The 24,101-nt window shown below is 40.0% G+C and overlaps 1 protein-coding gene across 1 annotated transcript in view; it reads left to right on the top strand.

The window, feature by feature from the left end:
• The window catches only part of m1ap (meiosis 1 associated protein), a 37,949-nt gene extending 19,072 nt beyond the window's left edge, over positions 1-18,877 (top strand). The window contains exons 4-11 of the mRNA XM_073475677.1: positions 10,819-10,974; positions 11,231-11,390; positions 14,230-14,371; positions 15,041-15,104; positions 15,212-15,354; positions 16,116-16,231; positions 16,475-16,556; positions 18,650-18,877. Coding sequence (XP_073331778.1) covers positions 10,819-10,974; positions 11,231-11,390; positions 14,230-14,371; positions 15,041-15,104; positions 15,212-15,354; positions 16,116-16,231; positions 16,475-16,556; positions 18,650-18,877 — 1,091 coding nt within the window. The remainder of the gene's footprint in view (positions 1-10,818; positions 10,975-11,230; positions 11,391-14,229; positions 14,372-15,040; positions 15,105-15,211; positions 15,355-16,115; positions 16,232-16,474; positions 16,557-18,649) is intronic.
• The last annotated feature ends 5,224 nt before the right edge of the window (positions 18,878-24,101 follow it).

The following is a 24,101-nucleotide window of genomic DNA, read 5'->3' as shown; positions in this document are numbered from 1 at the left end:
GTTTAATATTCAGCCATCAGAGTTGGACAAATCAAGAGGTTCATCCGATAGTCTTTTTTGTATGAATGAGAACTGTGTGGTGGAAACTCAACAATGTCTAGTTTAATTTCATTGTAGTGATTTAAAGAAATTCCAATATTTAGATTTGTCATGATAAATGATCTAGTATGTTACCCTGAGAGTAATTAGAGGATATAATGTATGGTATTTGTGACTCAGAACATCAATCTTTTGCAGTCAACTCCTGTGGGATGTTAATAAACACCATTCCTACATTTTTGTGTAATTGGTTCTGTGTAAAAACTACTTTCCATCTGCCAGACTTTTCCTTCTTAGCTACTATTACCACCACACACCTGCAGTCATTCAACCCAGGGTTGCCCCCTCCCTCAGTCTCTTTCTCTCTGTCTCTTTCATTCAGTTAATTTTCCATCACAGTCAGCTAGTTCACTTTAATGTGTGCTGGGTGAAAGTTCAGAGAGGTGCTCTAGAGGAAACCCCACCCAGACCTGCTGACATGCTCACACACACCCAACTGCAGCTACTGCACAATGTTTGCACAGACAGGAAGCACAGTAAACATATAATTTGGCCATAAATTCAATAGCAAGAATGCAACAGAGAAAAAAGACAAAATGTTTTTTTTTCTTTTTACGCCATTGCTTTATTCATTTACATGTAAATATGGTTTAACATGAATGATAATGAAGATGCATGGATTTCAGGAGTGCTTGTTTTTCATCTTTCCGCACACACACACACGGTGCCAAGGTCAGGCTGTTCACACCTCTGTGTGACGTTAGCAGAGCAGCAGGTGGTCGTACAGATGGAGACTGGCATCACTCTTCACACCAGGATATGGAACCTATTAGTCCCACACCGAGAGGTGGCTGGTTGCTCCGCATCATGCACACACACAATTTTGTTGATATAATCCCTCCTAAAATCTAGTTTGTCTGTCAGCATATCTTCATATAAATCTTTCGATCTTTTCTTTTTTACTGTTAAACCATTTCAGCCCAATTTTTAAAAAGATTACGACAAAACAAATATGACAAAAACCACAAATCTACAGTGCAGGCTGACAAAAAAGTTTGTAACTGAAAACTTGGACAGAACAAGTTGATGCTTTAATGTAATCGGGTCGGGTTTTCTTGTGGTTGCAGTTTGCAGGTACATATTTGCAGAGAGATGTTTCAGTTATCCCTCTGTGGCTCTTTCTTTCTTTGTGGTTCAGAACAACAGATGGTTGGATGAAGGAAGCGCAAGAAAGTGAGCAGAGAAAGAAGTATAGGGAAAATAAGGGAAGGGCTCGTCAGAGTGGTTCACAGTTATTAAACACCCACAGAGTGATGTTGCACTTTCTTTTCTCCACTCTCCACTCTCTGACTACCTGCATCTGTCTTGCCACTATCTTGTTCTGTCAATCATATCCCTCTGCTGTCTTCATCGCCTTGCTCTACACTGAGAAAGGATTGGAGGTTGAAAAATGTATGAAACCCCTTTCAGACAGGCACTCCTTTACATTAATCCCATGGCAATTTAACATGTCGGTCTCATGTGTGAATAAACATTGGAGTAATTTACGTTACATTAAATTCATGACAACAAAAACAAGATTTTCGTATCTTTTTCAACATGGCACAAGTCTGAATTGCATGTTGTCACATTAACGTTCTATAAGGTTAAACCTGCAAAGTCATATCCTGTAAGAACTGGGCTTACAAAGTGATACAGAGATCAATGAGTTTGCAAACCATTTCGGCATCTAAACTTAGTATAGCATCTTAGCATGCTAACATTTGCTAATGGAAATTAACCTGACACACCAGATGTTTTGTTACAAGGAACCATCTGGAGAGGTGCTGGAAACTGTTTGGAAAAGGGCAGGCAAGAAAATACTTAGCAGGTGATTGGACGAACCATCTGTCTGTCCACCTTTGATCACGGGCTAACTTAAACCAATCAGATCAACAGTAGGAGAGCATTACCAGACTCTTACCGAAGCTGGTCATTGGAGTAAAAACATATTTTTCACTGAGAAAAGCATGTGGCATGACGCTGTAACAGGCTCTATGCTGAGGTCCTGAGGTGCTACCATTGTTGTTTTCAAATGTCGCTTTTATCGCTGGTCTACTCTCATAGCTGCGGTCTCTAGCTGCCAGTAGGTCCTATAAGGGTGCTACTGTGTGTTCAGCCAAAAGCACATAGGTCTAAGCCAGGCAAGATGAATTTTTAACATCACATGATCAAGTGATTTCGCAATAAGTGCATTCAGTTATGCTGTTACAACCCAAAAATGTTGTATCATGCAAGTACCTTAACTTCAGCAAATGCTTTATATGCTGAATCACACCACTGGTGTTCCAAATGAGCTAAAATTGTCATTTCTTTGATTTAATGCAGAAGAAATGTACCTGCTATGATTGTCTTATCATCACAAATTAAACTCTGAATTTCTAATTTCTGTTTCATTTCCCTAAGGTTAGTTTATGTATTAGCAAGCACCAAAATTAGTCTACACTCCTGAATGGGGTATCTATGAAACATCAGTTAATCTTCCATGCAGCCTGTGCCTTCCAAATATCACTCTCAATCATCTGCTGTAATGACACACTTTGTCATCCTCCTCTCACCCTTTTTCTCCTCAATTTACTGTCTTATAATTCCTCCCCCTATTTTCATCCAATTTCCTCCTTGATTCTTTCTTTCCTCTTTAAGTAGCTGCTCATCGTGCCTGTCTCTGTCTCTCTTCCTGTCCTCGCTATCTTCTCTATCTCAGCATATACAGATAGACTCTGTGTGTCTCTCTAATCTTGGCTTTCAAGCCACTTAAAGAAAATAAGGCCATTTTTTTCCCTTCTCCTTTGAGAGGTTTGTTATTTGCTATCACCTCTCCAATCTCTGGACCCTGCTCTCATCTTCTCTCTGCAACCTCTTTCATGGGTCTTTTTCATCCTTGTCTTCTTTCTTTGTCTGAATTCACATGGCACTTTTTGGTTTGAAGATATTTTATGACACTGAACATCTCTTGAACACTTACTAAAGTACATGGGAGTCACTATGGGAGTGAGCTTTTGTTGTTTCCTGGAAAGTGGACATTTTGGAGCTATAATTGTTTTAATCAATACAACCAGGATAAATTATGGTCCTCAAAAAAGTATACAACTTAAAAAATGTAGACTTCTATAATTTCTCTTCAGCCTTCTTGTTTTCCTGTCCTTCTTTCAAACACTCCCCTCTCTTATGTGTCTTCATACTGTCTGCAGGGCTCCACTCATACTCCGTCCTCTTGTCTTTTTCAAGTGCCTCAAAGAAGTCGTCAAGCTGCCATCTTCTCTGAGTCTGTGTCCTTCTCTGCTGTCTAACCCTCTTCTAATTCCAGATTCCTTTTGAAACCAGACAGTTGATCTCTTGCCATCACTTTACTTTTCTCTCTCTGCTGATCAGGCTCACTAAAACATCATTTATTTATGTTAACATGGTTGCAACTCATCTTCCCCAGGATTCAAGGTTTGTATAATTTGTTTTTTTTGCCTGCGAGATATGTTAGCTAACCTCGCAGTCGCCACCGATTTGACACCAATTAATCTGAGGGTAACTGGGGTTTCATCTGACTGGCCAGAGGGTGTGAATGCGTGGCGCATGTATCCAGGAATCTGAAATCTGACCAAAATGGTCATTTCACAGTGAGGAAATCACAGTTTATCTGTCAGCACTTACTTGTTTGATATACGTTTGGTGACAGGACAGATCTGTGGTAGCCTACAGGAAAAGTCTTATCAGAAGCACAATTAAAAGCAGGAAATGGAAAGATTAATTTATTTTCTTCTGTCCAAGCATATTTTCATTTTGCATCCACTTACACTTATCAAAACAGTAGGGATTTGGTAATATACCCAATGAGTCCCCTCTTTTTGGCCTTCTCTTTAGTAGTTGTCACTATTTCTCTTATTTTTCTCTCTTCTCTTGTTCTTGATAACTGTGCTGCTGTTGCCCCCTCGTCATCTTGTCCTTTTCAAGTGTCCATCTGCTTTAATTGTCTCCATGAGCGCTTGGCTTCATCAGAAGTGACCGCAAGGCAATTAGGTCACAGAGCCGCTGGTGTGTCGAGTGCATGTGTTTCAGCCCAGATGATCAATGTCCTATTTGTCACAGTCTCAAACTACATCAATGAGCTATTCATCATTAATGCCCACACAGACACATGCTGACAGAGTGTGACAAGGCAAGGACAGAGCGTGTGCTGTCAGTGTCACTCTATAAGTAAAATATGGATGTCAGAGGAAAATTCCAGAGACAGACGTTCATCAATGTCTCCTTCATGTTTACGTACACTTTGTGAAATTTGTGTCAGGAGATGCATTAGGTTGATATTACAGTTTTGCCTCACACATTGGTGTCAAGGTAGAACATTTTATTTAGATTACATCATAAAGCTACGTGGTGAGTTGAAAGTGGTTTTCTAACAGGATGATACCTTTCAAGATAAATTATAAGTTGAAAAGGGATTATGGACAACTTTTATTTTACTGTTATTATTTAACTAAAATCTTAAAGGATGATCCTGGTTTATTTTAACAGGGGTGGTATTTTTGTATCAGACGTTAGTTGCTGAGATTCGGGAGTTAACAATAACGCTAACTTATTTTTACTGATACAAGTGTAGTGCCCGTTCAAACACACCTTTCAAAAGGGTGCAGAGACCTCAAATTTGATCAAATAATAATGTGAATAACTCATGAATTTAAAAAAAAAAATTTAAAATAGGACAAAGAAATTCCAACTATTGATGTTTAATGCAGCGCACTTCAGATTTATTCTCCATTACCATTATGTTTCTGGAATTAGACAATGTGATCGTAGAAGCTTTCATGAAGATTTCCACCATTACAGAGCGCAGTGTCCATTATCGGGTAAAGCTGATCCGCATCTAAATGAATAAGTGACAGGGTTGTAGAGCAGGGCTCTGCTTCCTCTTGTTGTACTGCATTAGCTCACTGATTCACTTATTTCCCCACAAAAGCTAATGTTACATTGGTCGATGGCCATGAGGATGATGCACATTTCCTAATGCACAGAGTAAAAGAAACTATTACTGGGCGTGGGCCAGGGTGGGACAGAGAGAGTTGAGGGTCAGGAAGAGAAATGGCACAGTGACCTTCAATTAGAAGAAGAGACTGAGAGGCAAAACAACAGCAACCGAAAGCAGTACATGTAGTTGTCTTTCCAGAGTGGTACATGTATTATTATGTAACCCTATTTACCAAAGCAAAGTAAAAAATAATCGTAGAGACAGAAACCAACAGTTTCACACTGATGCACTGATGTATTTGGGGTTTGAAAAGATGTAGGGGGGTTTGTCATTGTGGGGCTGTCCCTTTTTAAAAAAATCTATGTTTTAATTTAAACATAATTTTGGTTCCAGAATGATCATTACAGATCACATATATTTCTCTCACAGTCAAATTTCAAATTCAAAGTGACAGCCCTACGCCACTGGCAAAATAACCCAACCCTCTCTTAAAAAGCTCATCAGTCATTCATCAAAACCGATCTCTCCGGGGAAATTAAAACAAAACTGAAGACATTGCTTTTTTATGTAATCCACTTGTTTTTTAAGGTTATGTGTGTGTGTGTGTGTGTGTGTGTGTGTGTGTGTGTGTGTGTGTGTGTGTGTGTGTGTGTGTGTGTGTGTGTGTGAGAAAGTGAATCACAAATATGTTTGCCCTTTGCAAATGTTCTCCACCAAGCAACAATGCTAGAGGCACACAGCAGCTTTAAGGTGTCAACCAAAGCAAAAAAATATATAAATGGTTGTTGTGTCTCAGGTTTGCATGGAAATCACTCAACATGTCGAATCAAAATGAGTCATATGGGCAGGAGAAAAACTCTCCAATCATTACAGAAAAGAGAGATGCTACGGTAAGCAGGGCGAGGCGTTGGCAGCCACCCATTAAAGGATGTGTTTTTCCAGATGAGTCAGCAACAGAAACTGAGTTCCTGCAGTTAAAATACAAACTGTCTTAACTGTTAGAACAGATGCGGTGACCTTGTGGTTAAAGAGCATATAACTGAAAAGACACAGGTTCTCCCCAATAGATACAGCTCATCAGAGTCTAGCGCAAATAGATGTTTATGTGTTGTAAAGCAATAATTTAATTAAAAGAGCAGAATAAGTTATAAACCTTAAAAATGTACAGTAATATGGAGAAGGTTATACACATCCAGCAGACACAGAGCAACATTAGCATGTTGTGAGTTGTGTTTTTGATCACCTGATGAATTGCGGTCCAATATTCACTCAGCCTTCAGCTTGGTTTTGGTCTCCACCAACTCCTGAGAAAAATAGGTGGCTAAATTAGCATGTATAATATATAATAATATAATATATAGTATAATATCTCTATTTTTTTCTGTGAGCCATTTGGTGCTGGGCAGGTGGTCTACAGTGAAAAATAGCTGCTTGCTACATCTGGAAATGACTTTAATGAGAGCACAAAGAGTGAACCAAATCAGTACAACCAAAAACAATGAGCTGAAAGACAGTAAAACGCTCTGTTGAGCTGAGGGGAACTACACTTGGGTGATGATTCTCCACATTTATCACAAAGAAACCTTTCACATAAAACAGTCATTTGACAAATTGTTATTATAAAAGTATTGTAGAAGTGAATATGATGTAATGTTAGATGACAGTTTTACATTTTTAAGCTTTAATATTCAGCCACACGTCGCAACACCACTGTTGCTCATGTCCCCCTCATGTGGTTGCTTGTTTGTGCACTAGCTTACGTTGCTAACTCAAGCTTATGTTGCTAAAGTTAGCTAACAAACTTTAATGTTGGAAACGCTAGCTGGCTAACATTAGGGCAGTACAGAATACTGTCCGCTGTTACGACCCCCTCCAAGTGAGGTCTAACACACGACAAAACAAGCAAGTTGTAGTTTAAAAGAAAAAAGTTTATTAATTAATAACAATCAAACAAAACAAACAAACTGATGGGCAGGCCAAATAAACAAAAGAAGAGCAGCCTCCCAGACCAACGCACCGGGTCCATCAGAGCTGGGGGCTAACCCTCTACCCTAACACAACAGAACAACTAAACCTAATTGAAATGAAGCCAAGAAAACTGGACGACCGCACCCATCAGATAAACTTAAATCAAAAACGTAATACCTCAGCCTCCCAGTTGACTGACTGCACCTCTTGTCTGGTGGACTGAAGTAAGAGCAAGAGAGAAAGAGCCTAGTGCCCTACCCCTTCTTATTGGCCATCCCTAATCAGCTAAACCACCATCACCTGGAAAGGCAGGAGGCCAAGCATCAGCCACAGCGACACATCTTGGCCAGCAGAGGGGGAGCATGTAACACTGCATACTGTAGAACTACCAAGACTGTTGATCACTGATGAAACACAGATACCATGTGATACCAGCGGCATTATACTATTGGCTCATAAACCTTGTTAGAAGCTGGAACCAACTGTCAGAATCTTACACAGAGATAAACAAAACAATCATTTTGGACCCAACAAACATTTAAAATGATTGATTCACAATCATAATAATGCTTTTGAGGAAGTGAGATACTTTTATTCTGCACCTTTCTATAAGCTCTGTAGATGTATGATTTTTTAAAAATATTTGTCTACATAAAAATGTTATCAATAAAATAAAATAAAACCTTAGACTGTATACAGGGGTTGCTAACAAATAGTTAAACTCTCTCTGAAACTGAAGTATTATTAAAATCACACTCTTTGAAATGTATGGTATTACAGTGTTCACACAGAATGTGCTTTCTAATGATAGACTTTAATTGAAGGTTAAATAAAGTTTTTTTTTTCAGTTTTTCATTCAGCATCTGAAGTGTTTATTCAGTGGTTTGTAGTGTATAGTGGCAGTACCTCTACAGTTGTTGACCATCAGCAGGCTTGTGCTTCTAAATTTACAACACACTAACACCCTACACACACACACACACACACAAGCGCACACTTAATGAGATTCGACAGCCACCCTGTATCCTAACCTCAGCATGTGTGTCAGACTTTATCTTCTCACATACACACACACACACACACACACACACACACACACACACACACACAAACACAAACACAAACACACACACACAAACACACACACCGGACATGCTAATGAGATGCAGGTGCACAATTAGCCTTGTAGGTCAGAGGGACAGGTCACGGTCTGCCTACAGACCAAGAGGACGAGGGACAGTTAAAGCAGAGGTATGGAGACAGTGTTGGAAGAGAGATGGATGATTACACATGATTAATTCTTTTAATCTTCCATACCTACAACAAACACACTTCATGAACTCAGCAGAGATTGAGAAGCAGAGGCATTTGTAGGAGGATTTTGCAGTGTAAACACATTCTTCATGAGGTCAGATAAGCCTGCTGAGGAGACACAGACAGCATCGCTTCACTCCAAGTCTTTGTTGTCTCACTGCTGAACACACACGTCGAGGTTAACTGCTCTCACCTAATATCCTCAGTCAGTAATGTATTGCTTTGTAGAAACCACTGTGACACACATACACACACGAAGAAGATGGACTGTCTTGACTTATTTATGCTGCTGTGAGGAGAACTGCACCTCATTTTCCCTCCTTATCTCCCCCTCTCTCACACACACACACACACAAACATACACAGTTGCACACTTCATGGTCTAATTACAAGCGTTTCCAACGGTGTGGTCCATCATCCCTCACCCACCATACCCATCCATCTCTCCCCTATCTTATCTCTCTCTGTCCTCTCTCCCCCCTTCCTGCTGCTCTTGCTCTTTGTGTAATTTATACTGTCTTCCCTTCTTGTCTTCTTGCATATTTCTCTCTCTCGCTCTCTCTCTTCTTCTCTCTCTCAGTCTGTTTCCTCCTCTTTCCATTCCCACTCCCCAGACAGACATTATCTGAGGGAATGGCAATTGATTTTCTGCAACCCGTTTTCCTCCATCTCTGTACATCTCTCACGGTTTTTCCCTTATCTCTGCATTACCGTTCCCATAAAGTTGAGCATCCTTTCTCTCTCTCCCCTATTCTCCTCCTCTAAATATACATCTTCATACGTCTTCATAAGTGTCTCTAACCTCAGCTTTTACTTTTCTGTCTCTCTCTTTCTACCCTTTACTCATTTTCTCTGTAGCCTCTCTGTCTTCACTTAGCTGGTACACAGCAGGATGCAGGGTTTTTTAACAGCTCATCCCGAGTATCACAGAACTCCCACCAGGTCTTTAATCCATATTAAAGCAGGAGCAATGTGGCATGCGTCACAATTTTAAGCTTGACTTTAAAGTGTGACTTTTTGACACATAGAAGGAGAACTTGTAAACCAAAAGTGTCATTAGTACACACTTTGTTAGCTTCTCTGTCTCTCTCCTCCTCAGCAGGGATCTGACTGCAAAATGTTCATCAGCAGAAAACTCGGCAAACACAATTTTCCCCTTCAGATAACGTACTTATTTCTAGATAAAGCACTTTTGGAAACTTTGGCCAAGAACCAAAAGTAGCTTCTGTACTGTAGCTGCCTCTGACAGATGAAAGAAGCAATGACATATCTTATTCAAGGAATTTCTCATTTTCTCCCTAAAAGTTCCTGGCAGAGAAAGTTTAAAAATGTTGTCTACTCTTCACCCATCTTATCTGCTCTTTCTTATCCCCCCTTTCTGTGAACCTGTCCTCCATCTGTACCCTCCAGTGCCTCCTGATCCACTGCTCTCCCTTTAGTCCCATTAGTTATCTCGTGATGGGTCATTAACTATTAAACACCAGATAGAGGGAATAGGAGAATAAGGGCATTCGTTAAGGTTTGTGTCTAGTTTGCGATAATAAATGGACATTGGGGGATGACAACAGAGAGAGTAGAGGGTGGGGCAGGTCCACGGGGTCTCTTTCTCTTCTCTGTAATGATAAGTGGAAGCAAAGAGAGGAGAGCAGTGCAGCTGCTTTATGGCCTCTGGGATGAGGCGTCACTCTAAGTACAGAAAATGAGAGACAAGAGACAAAGATTTGCATGAGTGTCTCTAAAATAACTAGACAGCCCGCTTTTTCTCTGTGTCGTCTGTCTTCTTTTTTAAAAAAATAAATAAATAATAGTCAGTTAATGTCCAAAGCTTCAGCTCTACTTCTTTCAGTGCCAGGCCTTCTCATCCAGTAAAGCTTAAGAAGGTTTAATCCAGAGAAACTGAAGTCTTCAGAGGATAGAGTCAGTGTCTGAGGCGAAACTGTGAATTGAATTTATTGAATTTTGCTTCCATCTAGTGGTCATAGATTAAAATTGTTGATTTTCCCCAGGAGCATACTAATGCAATTGATATCTGTGTAAAACGTGGTTTGGAAAAGGACATGGTTGGCCATACCAAAATAAGTGTCAGGTCTCTGTCAGCAGGGTCGACCATTAATCCAGATCCTTATTTAATCTAATTTCAAACTCTTGATCTCTATGCAAGACCTGGGGAATCAACTGAGGGAGACTTTCAGTGATGCCGAGCATGAACAAAGACATCAAACAAACAAGCAAAATCAACCAGTTAAAATAAAAATATAAACATAAAAATCCACAAACTTTATTAGGTAAAACTGTTACAGGCATGTTGCATGACATGATTACATGAGAGTTGATGTAACAGCCCTCTTCATACAGAAGGGAAAGCCGGATCAATCTTTTGTTGTAGATTCCTGAATTGGCATGTAAAAGTAAATGTGTCATTGAGCTGAGATACTTAAATTCTGTAACCCTTTCAGCATTTGATGTGTTGACAGTAGATTCCTCTCTGTGTCCATCTTCAGATTGTCTGATGTTGGGAACGGAGGTCGACCTGCAGCGGGTGGAAAACAATGTGTTTGCCATGGAGACGGTGTTGAAGGCGTGGCTTCAGGAGCAGGGAGGAGACAGGGAGCACCTTCACCTCCTGCTGCCAAGCCCCCTAGACAGTCTTATTCCAGGTAGAGGTACTGCACACAAACATACCTGCATATCTCCTCTTGTTGATTAGCAACATGGATGTGATGTGACATCTTCAAAATAAACACGTGTGTTAATAAACACATGTACTGTAAAAACAAGGTCTACACGCATCCAGAACGCATTGTAATCTGAATGTAACTGAATCCACAGGTGACTTGGATTGCCATGATGACATGTTACAGTAATACCGGATGTCTTGTCACACTTTCTTGATGACCTTTCTCCCCCGTGTAGTGTGTGTGAAGTGTGACATGCAGGAGCGTCTGATAAGCCCCGCCCTCATCCCCTTGAACCCCAACCTGGGCGTGAAGACCGAGAGCGTCTGGGACTTCTTGCCTGTCACTAAGGGATCAACCAATCAGAGCCAACTGCCACAGAGACTGAAAGCAATCAAGTAAGAGATGTGGCAGCAAGGAGAGCCTCCTTACAATGTATTGAAAAGTCAGTTTCTATTGCTTTCATCTCAGATCTGATCTGAGATCTCTTGTTTTTGAGCTTTAGTAAAAGGAATAACAAAATAATTGTGCAGAAATTGCATGTTTTAATATCCCTTTTTCACTCAACCATTTTTAAAGCCTAATACTGCTAAAGAAGACATGTTGCAAAGTGAGTGACATGAATGAAAAAAAAGACAATAATGTTGATACTTTGCACCTTTTACATGTGCTTGTAAGTAACATGAAACTGAAATCATACCATAACGATGATCAGTTGGCATTATTCTTGTTGAAGAAGACAAGATGCACATTTTTAGTTTAAACCTTAAAGAGATTGTCTAGATATGATGTCTGCCATCACCATCTGTCAGTCATATTCATGCTTCCTTATCTCTTAGATTGTCTGAGATGAAGAGTGCGTGTGTGTGTATGATTATGTGCAGATGCTCCATCAGCCATGTGTTGTGTGTATTCAGTAAAACCCTGCCTGTCCATGAATGGCTCTATTCTGATAGCTGGGAGCAGTGGAATATTTCTTAGATGATACTCTCCCATCACATCAGAGTCTGCTTTGTTCGTTCTCGTTGCTCGAGTCATCGGCTCTGATGCTGGAAAACACTGAGAACTTGCTCCATGCCTGAAAGCGCCAGTTGAGAATTTCCCCCTAACATGTTTGTGAGGAACATTTTTTTATTCTCATATAGTAGTAACTCATGGGGCATGGTCACAGAGGGATGCACAAGGAGAGGACAGGGATTCAACACAAGATGAGCAGGCTAACACTGGCTACAAGGACAAAAAAATGAAACAAAAGCTTTAAATGTTTTATTATTCACTAACGTAACATCCAACTGACACAATTAATATCGTATAATATTTAACTAACAGTGTCCTTAGCTTGTTATATATTTACATACAGGACAAGCAAACTATGGCAAAAGCAATTTAAAGTTATTCTGAGGGCACACTCATTTAAAATAGCTCAGTAATCGTAAGTGTATATATGTTTTCAGTATTTTCACAATGAAACAATGAAAGCTTTCTAAAACACATTAATACAAATCATTTTATTTGTTCCTTTCACTTTCCTTTTTTAGATCACGCATCAACAAAAAAAAACTTTGAGAGCCTTTATAGCTCACCTGAGGAGCGTAGGTCCAATGTACAGAGGCTGATGCCTCAGCAGCGGCCTGGGTTCAATTCCAATCTGTGGCCCTTCCCCTCATGTCATCACCTCTCTCTTACTATTTCCTGTCATACTTTAAATTATCCAAATAGAGGCTCATAGCCAAAAAATCAGTACTGAAGTCTGTGTTGACAAAAACCATTCCATCGTCATCCCACCCAACCTTCACAAGACAAAAAGGAGCCTGAAATAAACCATACTGTGAATAATAATATTAATGCTGGCTACTCTGAACCAAAATACAGTATGTGTCAAGGGGATCTAAAATTCTTTCCAAAACGTTGGAAATTCATGTAAGGAAGAATGGACAGTAATTTAAGAAATACCTCACTGATAAAGAAGGCAGATATATAGTACATCAAGTCAAAACTCGAGGGTTAAAAGGCATGCCGTGTATGACATGAAAATAAGCAATTTTCCTAATGCTCAGTTTAATCATTTGGATCCATTTTTATGTTAATCCTGATTACTGTAATTGGAATTTACATACGCTGCTATAATTCATTAGGCTATTCAAAAGCTGACAGGCACTTTGGCACTCTTATGTTTAATTTTGTCTCTGTATTTACTCTTATCTATATGCAACTATGTGTTGAAGTGTTGCTGTAGTTTTGACCAGGCCTGTCTTGAGAATGTGAGAAAGGTCTCAATGAGATCACCTGTACAAAAGACAAATTAAATGAAATAAGATTATACATGATCACCTCAGTGTTTCAAAACATTGTGATTGTAATCGACTCTGTTACAGTCTAAAAGCCATGTGACATTTTTGTCCGGCTTAACCAAGAGCATTAAGTCAAACAAATGACACAAAGATATGTCTGATAAATCCAATAGCAAATAGCAACATACTGGAGTGCTTGTGCTTACTTGTCAAGTCTTAAGCTTTTACCTCTTTAATACATATTATATTGTCGTCATGTGTTTTTAAGTCTTTGTGAAAACATTTTCACATGTCTTTATAAATACTGGCAGGAGAATTTCCACAATTCATGTATCACTGGTTGATCAGCTGGAGACAGCTGGGTCATGCCGGTGTAAATAGCTCTGCCATTCTTTCAAAGTCATTCTTTAAAAAAAAAAAAACATTCACACAGTCCCTAATTTGCATCAGTTTTACATTTCCAGGAGCTGCAGTAGGATGTAATGTGTGCCTGTAAGTGAGAGTGTGTGTGTGTGTGTGTGTGTGTGTGTGCGTGCGTGCGTGCGTGCGTGTGTGTGTGTGTTTTGCATATCGGTCAGTCGGAAAAGTTATTGTGCTCTGTTTGTGTGTGTGCTTTACATACTGATGAGTCATGATTTACAGCAGTGACATTTAAATGGAGCTGGAGGACGGTCACAGGGATGATGTCATGGTCTGTGTCTCTGCTCCTGATGATTTGTTGTGTTTGCATACAGACAGTGTTCCACTGAAAACTGTTTCAGGAGCTCAGAGGAGATAGACGACAGCTGGTTAGACGTGAAAATGGTTTACAGTACAGTTCCAGTGGTCACAGAATGTTTGTTTTTGATTGGAGACAGTATCTGTGGAAGAAAAAGACATATATCATGGACATGTTTGTCCTTCATTTTGGGTTTGCATGCTAACCACGTTTGTGTGTGTGCTGCAGGACTCTGCGTGCAGACGGAGTGTGTGAGAGTGTGTTGTACGGCCTGCCGCTGGTGATCCACCCCACCACCTGCTGGCAGCTGGACTGGGATGAAATGGAGACCAACCACAACCTGTTCCACGCTCTCTGCCACACACTCAGGGTGTGTTAATGTGTTTACTGTTTATAATTTTAGATCAGACATTTTATCTTTCACCATGAGAAAACTGGCAAGTTTTGGAGTTCTCTGATAATTCTGTGGGTTGCTGGGTTTTAAATCTACCAATCTATCTGTGTTTGCATTATGCAAACCAGATACCTTTTAACAAAATAAATAGAACTGTTTAATAGTGTGCCACCATGCTGCCATATGCCATATAGTGGACATTTACCTCACATGACTGCTCAGCTGTTTCCACACTGAGATAAGAAAATGAAGCTGTTTCTGTTCTCAGCATCTTCCCAGATTCCGTCTTCCTCTTTGTTTTTCTCTTGTAGATGACCAAGGTGACCAGTTTTGTTACTGCTTCTTCTTCTTTGAGGTTTATTGGTGGTTGGCAAACAACCGGTTTTGTTTCCAGTTTGCAGCCTCTACTTCTTCTACTGTATTCTGTTGCAGTCATATGTGACATGCCAACTTCTGATGAAACTGAGCTTTGCAAAGCCCAGTTTCTTTGCACCTAATGCACTATTTCTTTCTTTTTTTCTTTTTTCCAACATTTCTAGAGTTCACTTTAAACTCGCTTGACAATTAAATGAACACATCACTACTCCCAAGTTGCCTCTGTGCAACACAAATGAATAACCTGTTTCTTTTTTTTCTCTCTTTCAGAGTCGTGACCTATTCCTGCTGATGCAGGTGGAGCCTGCACAGAGGTCTACAGCTGGAGGCTCAGGTCCATATGTGTGTGGTTGCCGGTATCTGTGAGAAAGAATTTTTTCAGTCCTCATGAGTGCACTCTTATGCTGTGTGTGTATGTGTGTGTGATTGTATACTACACAGGTGTGTGTTCTCACTACATCCTCCAGCCCTCCCCATCCCTCTCTCTCCTTTTGAAGCCTGTGGTCTCCAGAGAGTTGCTGCTGCCCTGCTCACTGCCCATCTCAACTCAGGACCCTGCACCTGATGCCATACAGACCATGCAGGTTAGGTGACATTTGTTTATTGTAGACAAATTGCAGAAGTAGACAGAGGACTCAAAAGGAGAAATACATTTGGTTTTGTTACTGATCCACAAACTGATACCAGGAATTAAACATGGGGCTGTTGAGTATTGAGTTTCTCAGTAAGGCAATCTTCTCTTCCTCTGTAGTAAAAATATCATGTATCTATAAAAAGATGAATCTGAAGAGAATCTGACATGGTGAAAGTGCTTAGAGTTTTTCTCTGAATTAAAATCTGGTCTATGGATAGGATGTAGAGCATTTCATCTGAATTAAAGTTGGAACCAAATACCCAAAAAAAACAATCTCAGCACTCATCTAGAGAGATATACTGTGTATACAAATATTTACAGATAAAGATGTATGCTGTTATAATGACAATTCATGTACAAGTACTCGGTGTATTTTACATTCATGTCACATCCCCACAATGTTATATTATTGTTCATATTTGTTTTATTATTGTTTATTGTTGTATACTTGTGCCATTTCTTTTTTCTTTTTTTCTTTTTGCTTAGAATGGACATTGTGTTTTGATTCCATTTTAGGATTAAATAGTTGTCAATATATTATTGTGTATCATGTGTATTAGGGATTGACTGTGCTTACAATTCAGATTTCTTGATTGTTCAATGTGTTTATTTGCATGTTAATAAAGTGTATACAAATAAAAAACACACAAACACAAACAAAAGTTCACACATCCAAATGATGCTGTTGTTTTCTGTCAATTTCTCTGCCAGGCTTGTCTCACTCAGCTGGATGAGGAGTCTGTGTTCAATCCTCTCAGTCTGAGCAGTAACCTGTACCAGCACCTGAGGAGTAGAGGCCTGCTCTCACAGCCACGATACCCATACAGGTCAGAGGGGTTTAGTGCGATGATGGACTATATTCATTATTAATGTGTAATGGATGTAGAGGTCAATGATGTAAGTAAAGGTGGAAGATCACACTTAATTTACTAATGTTGATTATAATGATTTTATAGAGCATGATGATTAGAATAAAGTCATGTCAGTTTTATTAATGTAGTAAGGACATGATGATGATGATGTCATAAGGACATGATGATGATGATGATGACGATGATGATTGATTCCAGGCTGCAGCCATCAGCTGCCCGCAGAAACCAGTCTCAACCACTAGAGGGCCCTAAAAGCACAGGCAGCAGACAGCCGCGGCAGGTAAACACAGCAGCGTTATGACAGTCTAAAGGTCAGGATGTGCTGCTCATTTAGATGAACTTGATTATGACATGAGTAAAGTTAACAACATGAGTCAAGAGCAATTTGAAAGCACGAAGCAGGAAGGATATTTTTTTATGAAACTCATTAAGGTTGTGTGTTCTTAACTAATCCAACTTCCCCCTCACTTCTCACTACCATATTTACTCAATAGATGGCAGCACTTAGTTTTCCTGGCAATACAGATGTGGTTGATGTATTAGAAGTCACCTGACCTCGATATTTTAACACCTAACACAGCAAAACCTCATCACTGGTTCATTAGGAACAAAGTAAAGGGTTAAATGAATCAGATGCAACTATTAGAAGACCTGTAACACCATAATATAAGACCTGAACCTGCAGTGGTGAAACATTATAACCAGTGGTGGAAAAAGTACTCAGATTCTTTACTTTGTGAAACCGCCAATACCCTGATATAGAAATACTCCACTAGATAGCAAAAATCCTGCGTTAAAAATCCTAGTAATATAAAAGTACTGAGATATTATCAGCTAAATTTACTATAAAAATAAAGTTCTGCAGTCAGATGGCTCTTGATGCAGCAGTATTTTCCTTTTGTAGCTGCTGGAGGTGGAGCTAGTTTTACTTACTCAATCTACAGTTCAGTAGTTTAGTACAGTGAAATCTTCAGGGCGGTTCCCTCCAAAGGGTCACAAAATAAACTTGAGGGTTTGTGAGATGAATAATGGGACAGGAAGGAAGAAAATACTAAGCTGTGATACATACATTTATATTAATTTGTTAGACTATTCTCAAATCTTTGTTTATAGTAAAATATCATACCATATAACTTGAATGGTTATTTAAATGAAACCATGTGAAAAGTTTAAAGGGGAAATGTTTCTTTGGTGGTTTCATAACTACTCCTAGACATCTGACACATGACCATTAACTCTTGTATGATATACTGTATTTACACTAAAACACATTATTCAAAAAGACATGTGACACATGACAAAGAGCCACACACTGGTTTTATATTAGAGGTCACGAGCCAAAAAGTTTTTGGAAACCGGTGGTTAATCTATAAAAATGTTTTGTATTTTATCAGCACATTAAGTGCTTGAGTAAATTTACAGTTACATTATAACTTTGATTATAACACAACCATTGCCATGGCTATATAAGGACACATGTTAAACATCAAAAAATGTGTAGTAATGTGAGTAAAACTTGCCAACCAAAAATGAAAACGTTGATACGTGAAGAGATTAGATTATATAGTTTGTTTTAGACAGAAACTCATAATCCTGTGAATCATTCTTTTGTTTTATTTTTTCATAGTGAGTCAGACCGATGATACTAGCTGATGAAACTGTGGTTTTATATCATAATAGATTCACGTCGAAGGTCTGTTTCATGATACATTGCCAAAATTGTTAATATAAGAAAGGAAGTCTGGTAACATTTAACAAATATCTGCAAATATCTAAACATGTCTCATGACTTTAAGTATAGCTCATAATTGTAATTTTATCAGAGTAGGTTTCATATTTTACAGACAGTGTCTCTCTTTGAACATTTCATCCCTCCGTGTTATTTCATTACATCAGCTGAGGCCGACTGTGAGCCGAGTGTGTAGCTGTTGGCTGCGTGACTCATCAGGGCCGATAAGGCTGCTGACATGCAAATAGTTCACTACAGCAGCAAAACACAGAGAAAATGTCCGCCCGCTCTGCTTCTGTTTTGTTCTGTTCTTTGGCACACACACTCTTTTTATCCACTACCGTGGAACTTAATCTTACTGTAACTCTTAACATAATGTTTGTATTTGTTTTGATAATGTCTTCTACCTCTCTTATCTCGCTTTCGTTCCACCTCCTTCAGAGCCTCCTCCTCTTCCTCTCTTGTATCTAACGCTTTTTTCTGTCTTTTTTTTTTTTTTATCAAATCAGGGTACTAAAAACTGACAGCTCAGACTGTATTATTCAGCCAAAAGTTGCCAGTTTAAGTAGCATTAAATATGTGTTTTCCAAGCTTATCTATACCCTCTATTTGAAGTATAAAGGTCATATGTTGTCTCTTTTCAGCCACAAAACCAGGGTCGCCAACTGGGAACCAACAGCAAGGTCAGGGTCACTGTGGCTCCCTTCCCCTCGTCCTCCTCCCACTCGTCCTCCTCCCTCGGACCTCCTCCTGCTAAGGCCTCTCGCCCAGCTCTGACGCTCCTCAGCAGCAGCGGTGGTGGAAGAAGCCATCAGGCTCCGGCCCCTACTCTGCCGGAGGAAGACGATGATGTTTCCATGGTAATACAGTAAGACCACCGGAGGGTGGGTGGAGGAAAGTGGGCCGAAAGTGCAATACAGTGACACGGAAGTGACAAAGAGAGAGTCAACAAGTTATTTGACACTCACTTTAAAATCCCACCTGAAAATGTCACTTCAAAGAGCTTTACAATGACACACACACATTAAGTCTCCCTTTTAAAGTTTATGGGTAATTAAACAGCTCATAAAGGCTTTAAAAACACACTAATTTGCACGACAACACACACACTACTCTGTGCTACACTCTGGGTGGTTACAGCTTCTTTTGATACCTCAATTCATCTCTATTTATTCTCACCGCACGAACACGATTAGCTAGACCTGAATTTAACAAGCCTATCTATGCGTGCGTGAGCGTGTGAGAAAGGAAAGTTGCGACCCTGCCATCTACAGTTCGCTGAGGCAGCAAAACTTCAAAATCACACACCGTCAAGATGAAAAGAAGGGAAACAGCAGGACAATGGAAGCCTGGAAGAGTCAAAAAATGGAGGGAAGGAAGAGGAAGTTATAAGAAACGACAAAAAAAAGCAAAAGGTGGGTGGTGTGGGAGATCAGAGGGAGATTAAAGGATGTATAAAAAGCCTTGACAGAGTGAGAGACGAGAAACCAGTTATAAAATTCTAATTCAGACATAATAAAGAAGACATACTGCAGCTTTTGTTCTATAGTGACTTATAGACAAACACACACACATGCACATTCCATTTCCATTTTGCCCTTAAGCCCCGGCGTGAACACAGCTTCACTGTTTTAATGAGACAGAGAATAAAGCAGTAGACAGAGGGGCCTCTCTGCTCTCCTTCACCCCCACAGCTTGCTCTCTCTCCGGGGGTTGAAAGGCAGCATGAGAGTCGGGTGGTTGATGGAAGGAGAACAGGGACAAAAGAAAAACTGAAGTGTGTTCTTTATAATAGTGAGTACGACACACCGAAAAGATCTGCTATGAAGAAATGACATCACTGTTTGATTCCTGCACACATCCACGCGCATTTAAGCAATGATTCATGCTCACACGTACGTACTGGTCAGTTACACACGTCCATCGTCACTATTATTAATTTATTCCTCGTCAAGGAGCTTTGTCATCCACACACACACACAGTCACACACAGGCTTAATCAGTCTCCCGCCATTCCACCCCCTTGTTGAACCTTATAACATTATAGGGACGACCCAGTGGCAAATGTCTTCATGACGCTGTGATGTCACAGGACTTCCGCATTCACGAATTACACCCACAACGATCCTTTTGTCCCCAGAGACAATTTGACTACCCGCTGACATTCAACCCACTTCTCTCTCTCTCTCTCTCTCTCTGTACTTTCTCTTCTCGCTCTCTCTCAGCACTTTTTGTTTAATCCTCACGAGCTCAGAGAAGTCGAGTCAACGTGTGTGAATTTCATACATTTGTTCAAATAGCACAACAGCAGCCTCTCTGTCCTCAAAAAGGTCAAAAGGCTGTTGCCAAAGTTCCCCTGTTTGACCCGGACAACATCAGCCACACTCCTCATTAAATGTCATAACTGTAAGCGATAAATGGGGCATGACAGAGAGTCAACGAAAAATTTCCCTATTTCAGCGTTGAATTTAGCAAGTCAGGAGGTACTTCAGGCTTTGGCGGGATTGGGAACCTTCGCAGTTGTTTTTGGCGAGAAAGTTCCTTGTTCATTGTTATTTTTTATTCTACCACACAAACATCCTTATCTCAGTGTTCACTTTCTCATGTTCCTGTTCAGCTTACATGTTGCGACTGGTTTAAATGTATTATCTGAGCTGCAAAGGAAACTGACATGGATCGATGCCATGTGTTCCTGTTAATTGATATTCCAGCAGTCTTTTCAGGCTCTTGTAAGTTCTGCATATTTGTATTTATACAGTGTATATTTATTGACCTCTCAGATTTGTATTTTATGAACTGCTGTTTAATAAACTATCCTAAAATAACTCTTTGGTGGAAGGATTATTGTGATAACTTTCCTGTGAGGTGAAGTAGCCTCAGATGCTTTTGCTCTGAAAAGAGGCCATCTAACCACCTTTAACCTTTTACCACGCACTGTTCCACCCGCAGCATGCTCGCCCTATATAACTCTCACTGCAGGTACTATGATAAGGTACATGAACTACTGTATGTTGCTGTTTATGGAAGGGTGGCATGTTTGTGGCCTCTTGCAGGTTGCATATGTGGTTATTTTATGCCAAATTGAGTATCTGTTGAGCTGATAAATAGTCTAGCCTCGCATTGACATACCCTGCAGCTACCTCACTGTAAAAATGTTCCTTTATACACTGACGAATAATATGTGAAATATGTGTTTTTTGCTGGCAAAAATGGCAGAAATGGTCTTGAGAAAGACCAAGTGTGGTCATCTGGCCATGACCAGCGCCTAGTCTTTGGTGTACCAAACAATGCTGGCTGATTTTAGAACTTACTTATGTCAGCAGTTGTCACTCTCCATGTTGGTTATCTGTGCTTTCTGCGTTTTTAATGCAGTGCGCTTCTTTGCTCACTAGTTCATCTAATTCATACATGTGTTATGTGAACCGTGTTCGACACATCAAAGATAATCACATGGATTCAATGTTGTGAATGTTGCATAAAGATCAAGCCTTTTAGCAGAAAGTGAGTTAAAAAAAGGTGGACTTCTGTCATGTGTTGATACTGAGACTAGACAGTGTGATCATCACTCACCACTGTGCAGGAGACAGTTTGTCTCCTACTTTTTAAGTTTTGATTCAGTGTTTCCTGAGGGTGGAGAGGTGACCTTTCACTGCACCATTTTGTCTCATTTTTCAGACAGTGAATGCATGTCCGTGAGTGTCACCATGGACAGGACATGCTTCTGTTATGGTTCCACTTTGGCTGATAAGTTCTGTATTTTTATACATAGATTTTCTTGGCTTCCTGTTTCTTGAAACTTGTTGCATGTAATGCAGTTTACAGAAGTATTTCTGTATTTTCTGAAAGTTCTGTTTATACTTTTTCCATTCTGATATCAAAAAAACTTTTGTGGTTTGCTTTGCTATAAGTGCACCTATCAGTTTCTATAACTAGGTTAGAATAATATTAGTGCTTTGACTTCCTGCTTTATTCTGAATGTACTGTTTCCTTTGCTGAAATCTGAGAGAAGAGAGAGAAAAGAAAAACCTCTGCCAGACTCTTTATCTGTGTCACAAACTGTCTCTTTCCTGTAATTGTCCTCACTGGATACAACGGCAGCACAGGAATCTAATGTACACGCAGACGAACAGAGCAGAGACACAAAGTCTCAATTTATATACAGGTTACAGGCAGAGAATAATCGTTTTACTCAAAAGCAGAACAGAAAGAGGAAGTGCAGAGTGCCTTGGTAGCCAAATAGCTACAGTGCATGCCATATAACCCCAACTTCACCGGTTCCACTCCAGCGGACAGTCCTTGTTGTATGTTACGCATCCCTCTCTCCCATTTCCTTTCTACCTCTTCACCTCACTCTTAACAATAAAGGCCAAAAATGCCATACAAAAAAAAGAAAGAGGAAGTATATCATTGTGAGGAGGAAGTGAGGAGGTGAAGTCAGGCGAAAGAACCTGAACTAAATCCGACCGACAGAAATATGAAAGGCCTGTACTCCTATGCAGGGCAAGAAAAATCTAGAAATCTGGGACGAAATCACGAAACATAAACAAACAACATTTAAGCACATTCAGCAAAGTGTTGCATAGGAGTCCATGCCCTGAGGCAATGGACCGACAAGCTGAATGAGAACCTCATTTCCTTCAGATTGCACTGAGAGTCGAGAGAGAATGAATGAAACTCTCTGTCAGACACATGTGACTGAATGGGTTTGCCCACGCACTTCTAAAAATAAAAGCTGGTGGTCTGCAGAGTCAAAGACGAGGAAACGGGACAGTTTCAGGTGCGTCTGAAGGGAGCACATCTGAATCCTCGTCAGATGTGCGCAACAGAAAGGTCTCATATTTCATGTACCGCAGTCTGAAAACAGAATGAGGAAACGCTGCTGAGTTTCAGCTCAAAGTTTTTTATATTCAGAAGTGCAGCTGTCAGGTGGGAAATCTTCACAAGATGAAAGACTGTCTGCATGATCTGCACTGAAAATGATGAGCTTCCAGGTCTTAAAGCTTGATAAAATATCAGGATTTTCGATATATGAAGTCAAAAAAGTTTCCTTTCAATCTGCTGCTGTGAAATATATTTTATACATACATTTTTAGTATCGAAGGCTAGACCAACAAAGTTAGCAACTAGCCGGTGTATATAGCAGAGCAGCTAAAGAACCAGTCCCAAAGTGTGTTCACAAACACCTTTAAAAAAAGAAAAGTGAAGTGAATTTTAAAATTGCATCAATCTCACAAATGTCACTGCTGGACCCTGCTGTCTTTATTTGCTTTTAACAACCAATGTACAAGACTGTAAGCTAGCTAGCAACAGACCGACAGGCTGTAGGAGTGTGCCTGTACGCTCTCTGTTTGAGATATTTTCAATTCACTCTGTTACGTAAATTCACAGCAATGCAACATTTTGTATTTCTTCTTTCAAAATTTCTGGAAATGTGTTTCCCAGCATGAAAGCCAGTCCAGCCTCCACAAAATGCACCTGTCAGCGTGAAGCCTGGTTTCAGTACCTCTTGTCGTTGGACTGGTCCTGTTCTCTTTCTGTAAGTCTGACCTGACCTTAAAAAAAAAAGAGAAAGACAGAGCAAGAGACCTTGACAGGAAGGAGACAGTCTCACAATGTTGAGGATAGCCAGAGAAAAGATAAGAAGACAGTCAGCGAAATGCTAATAGTCGAAGATTGTGTGTGTGTGTGTGTGTGTGTGTGTGTGTGTGTGTGTGTGTGTGTGTGTGTGTGTGTGTGTGACGTCTACATGCAGAAATGCAGAGACCTCAAGCCTGCAGATAAAGCTTGTCTGGCCAAAGATAGCGGCATGTGGCTTGAGACTACACATACAAACGTGTGTCCACAAGCAGGTCGAGTTTTGTCTATCATATTAAAGTCCAAATATCCGTCAGCTTTTTGTGTCCTGTTTCAACATTCACCAATAAATCCTCATTTTCTTAACAAAGTGCTTTGGTTCCTTTTGTGTCATGTGTCCTGCAGCAAAACATTAAAGGGCTTCCTACTGACTTGACATTTCTCTAAAGTTGATCTGAAACTATGAAGTGAGGTCTCATATGCTTTCAGATTGAGGCTATCAACCTTGCGCGCACACACACA

This window comes from Pagrus major, chromosome 10 (genome assembly GCF_040436345.1).
Source record: "Pagrus major chromosome 10, Pma_NU_1.0".
In the NCBI taxonomy this organism is placed as follows: Eukaryota; Metazoa; Chordata; class Actinopteri; order Spariformes; family Sparidae; genus Pagrus; species Pagrus major.
The sequence above is the reverse complement of the archived record's forward strand: the minus strand, read 5'-3'. Positions and strand labels throughout refer to the sequence as shown.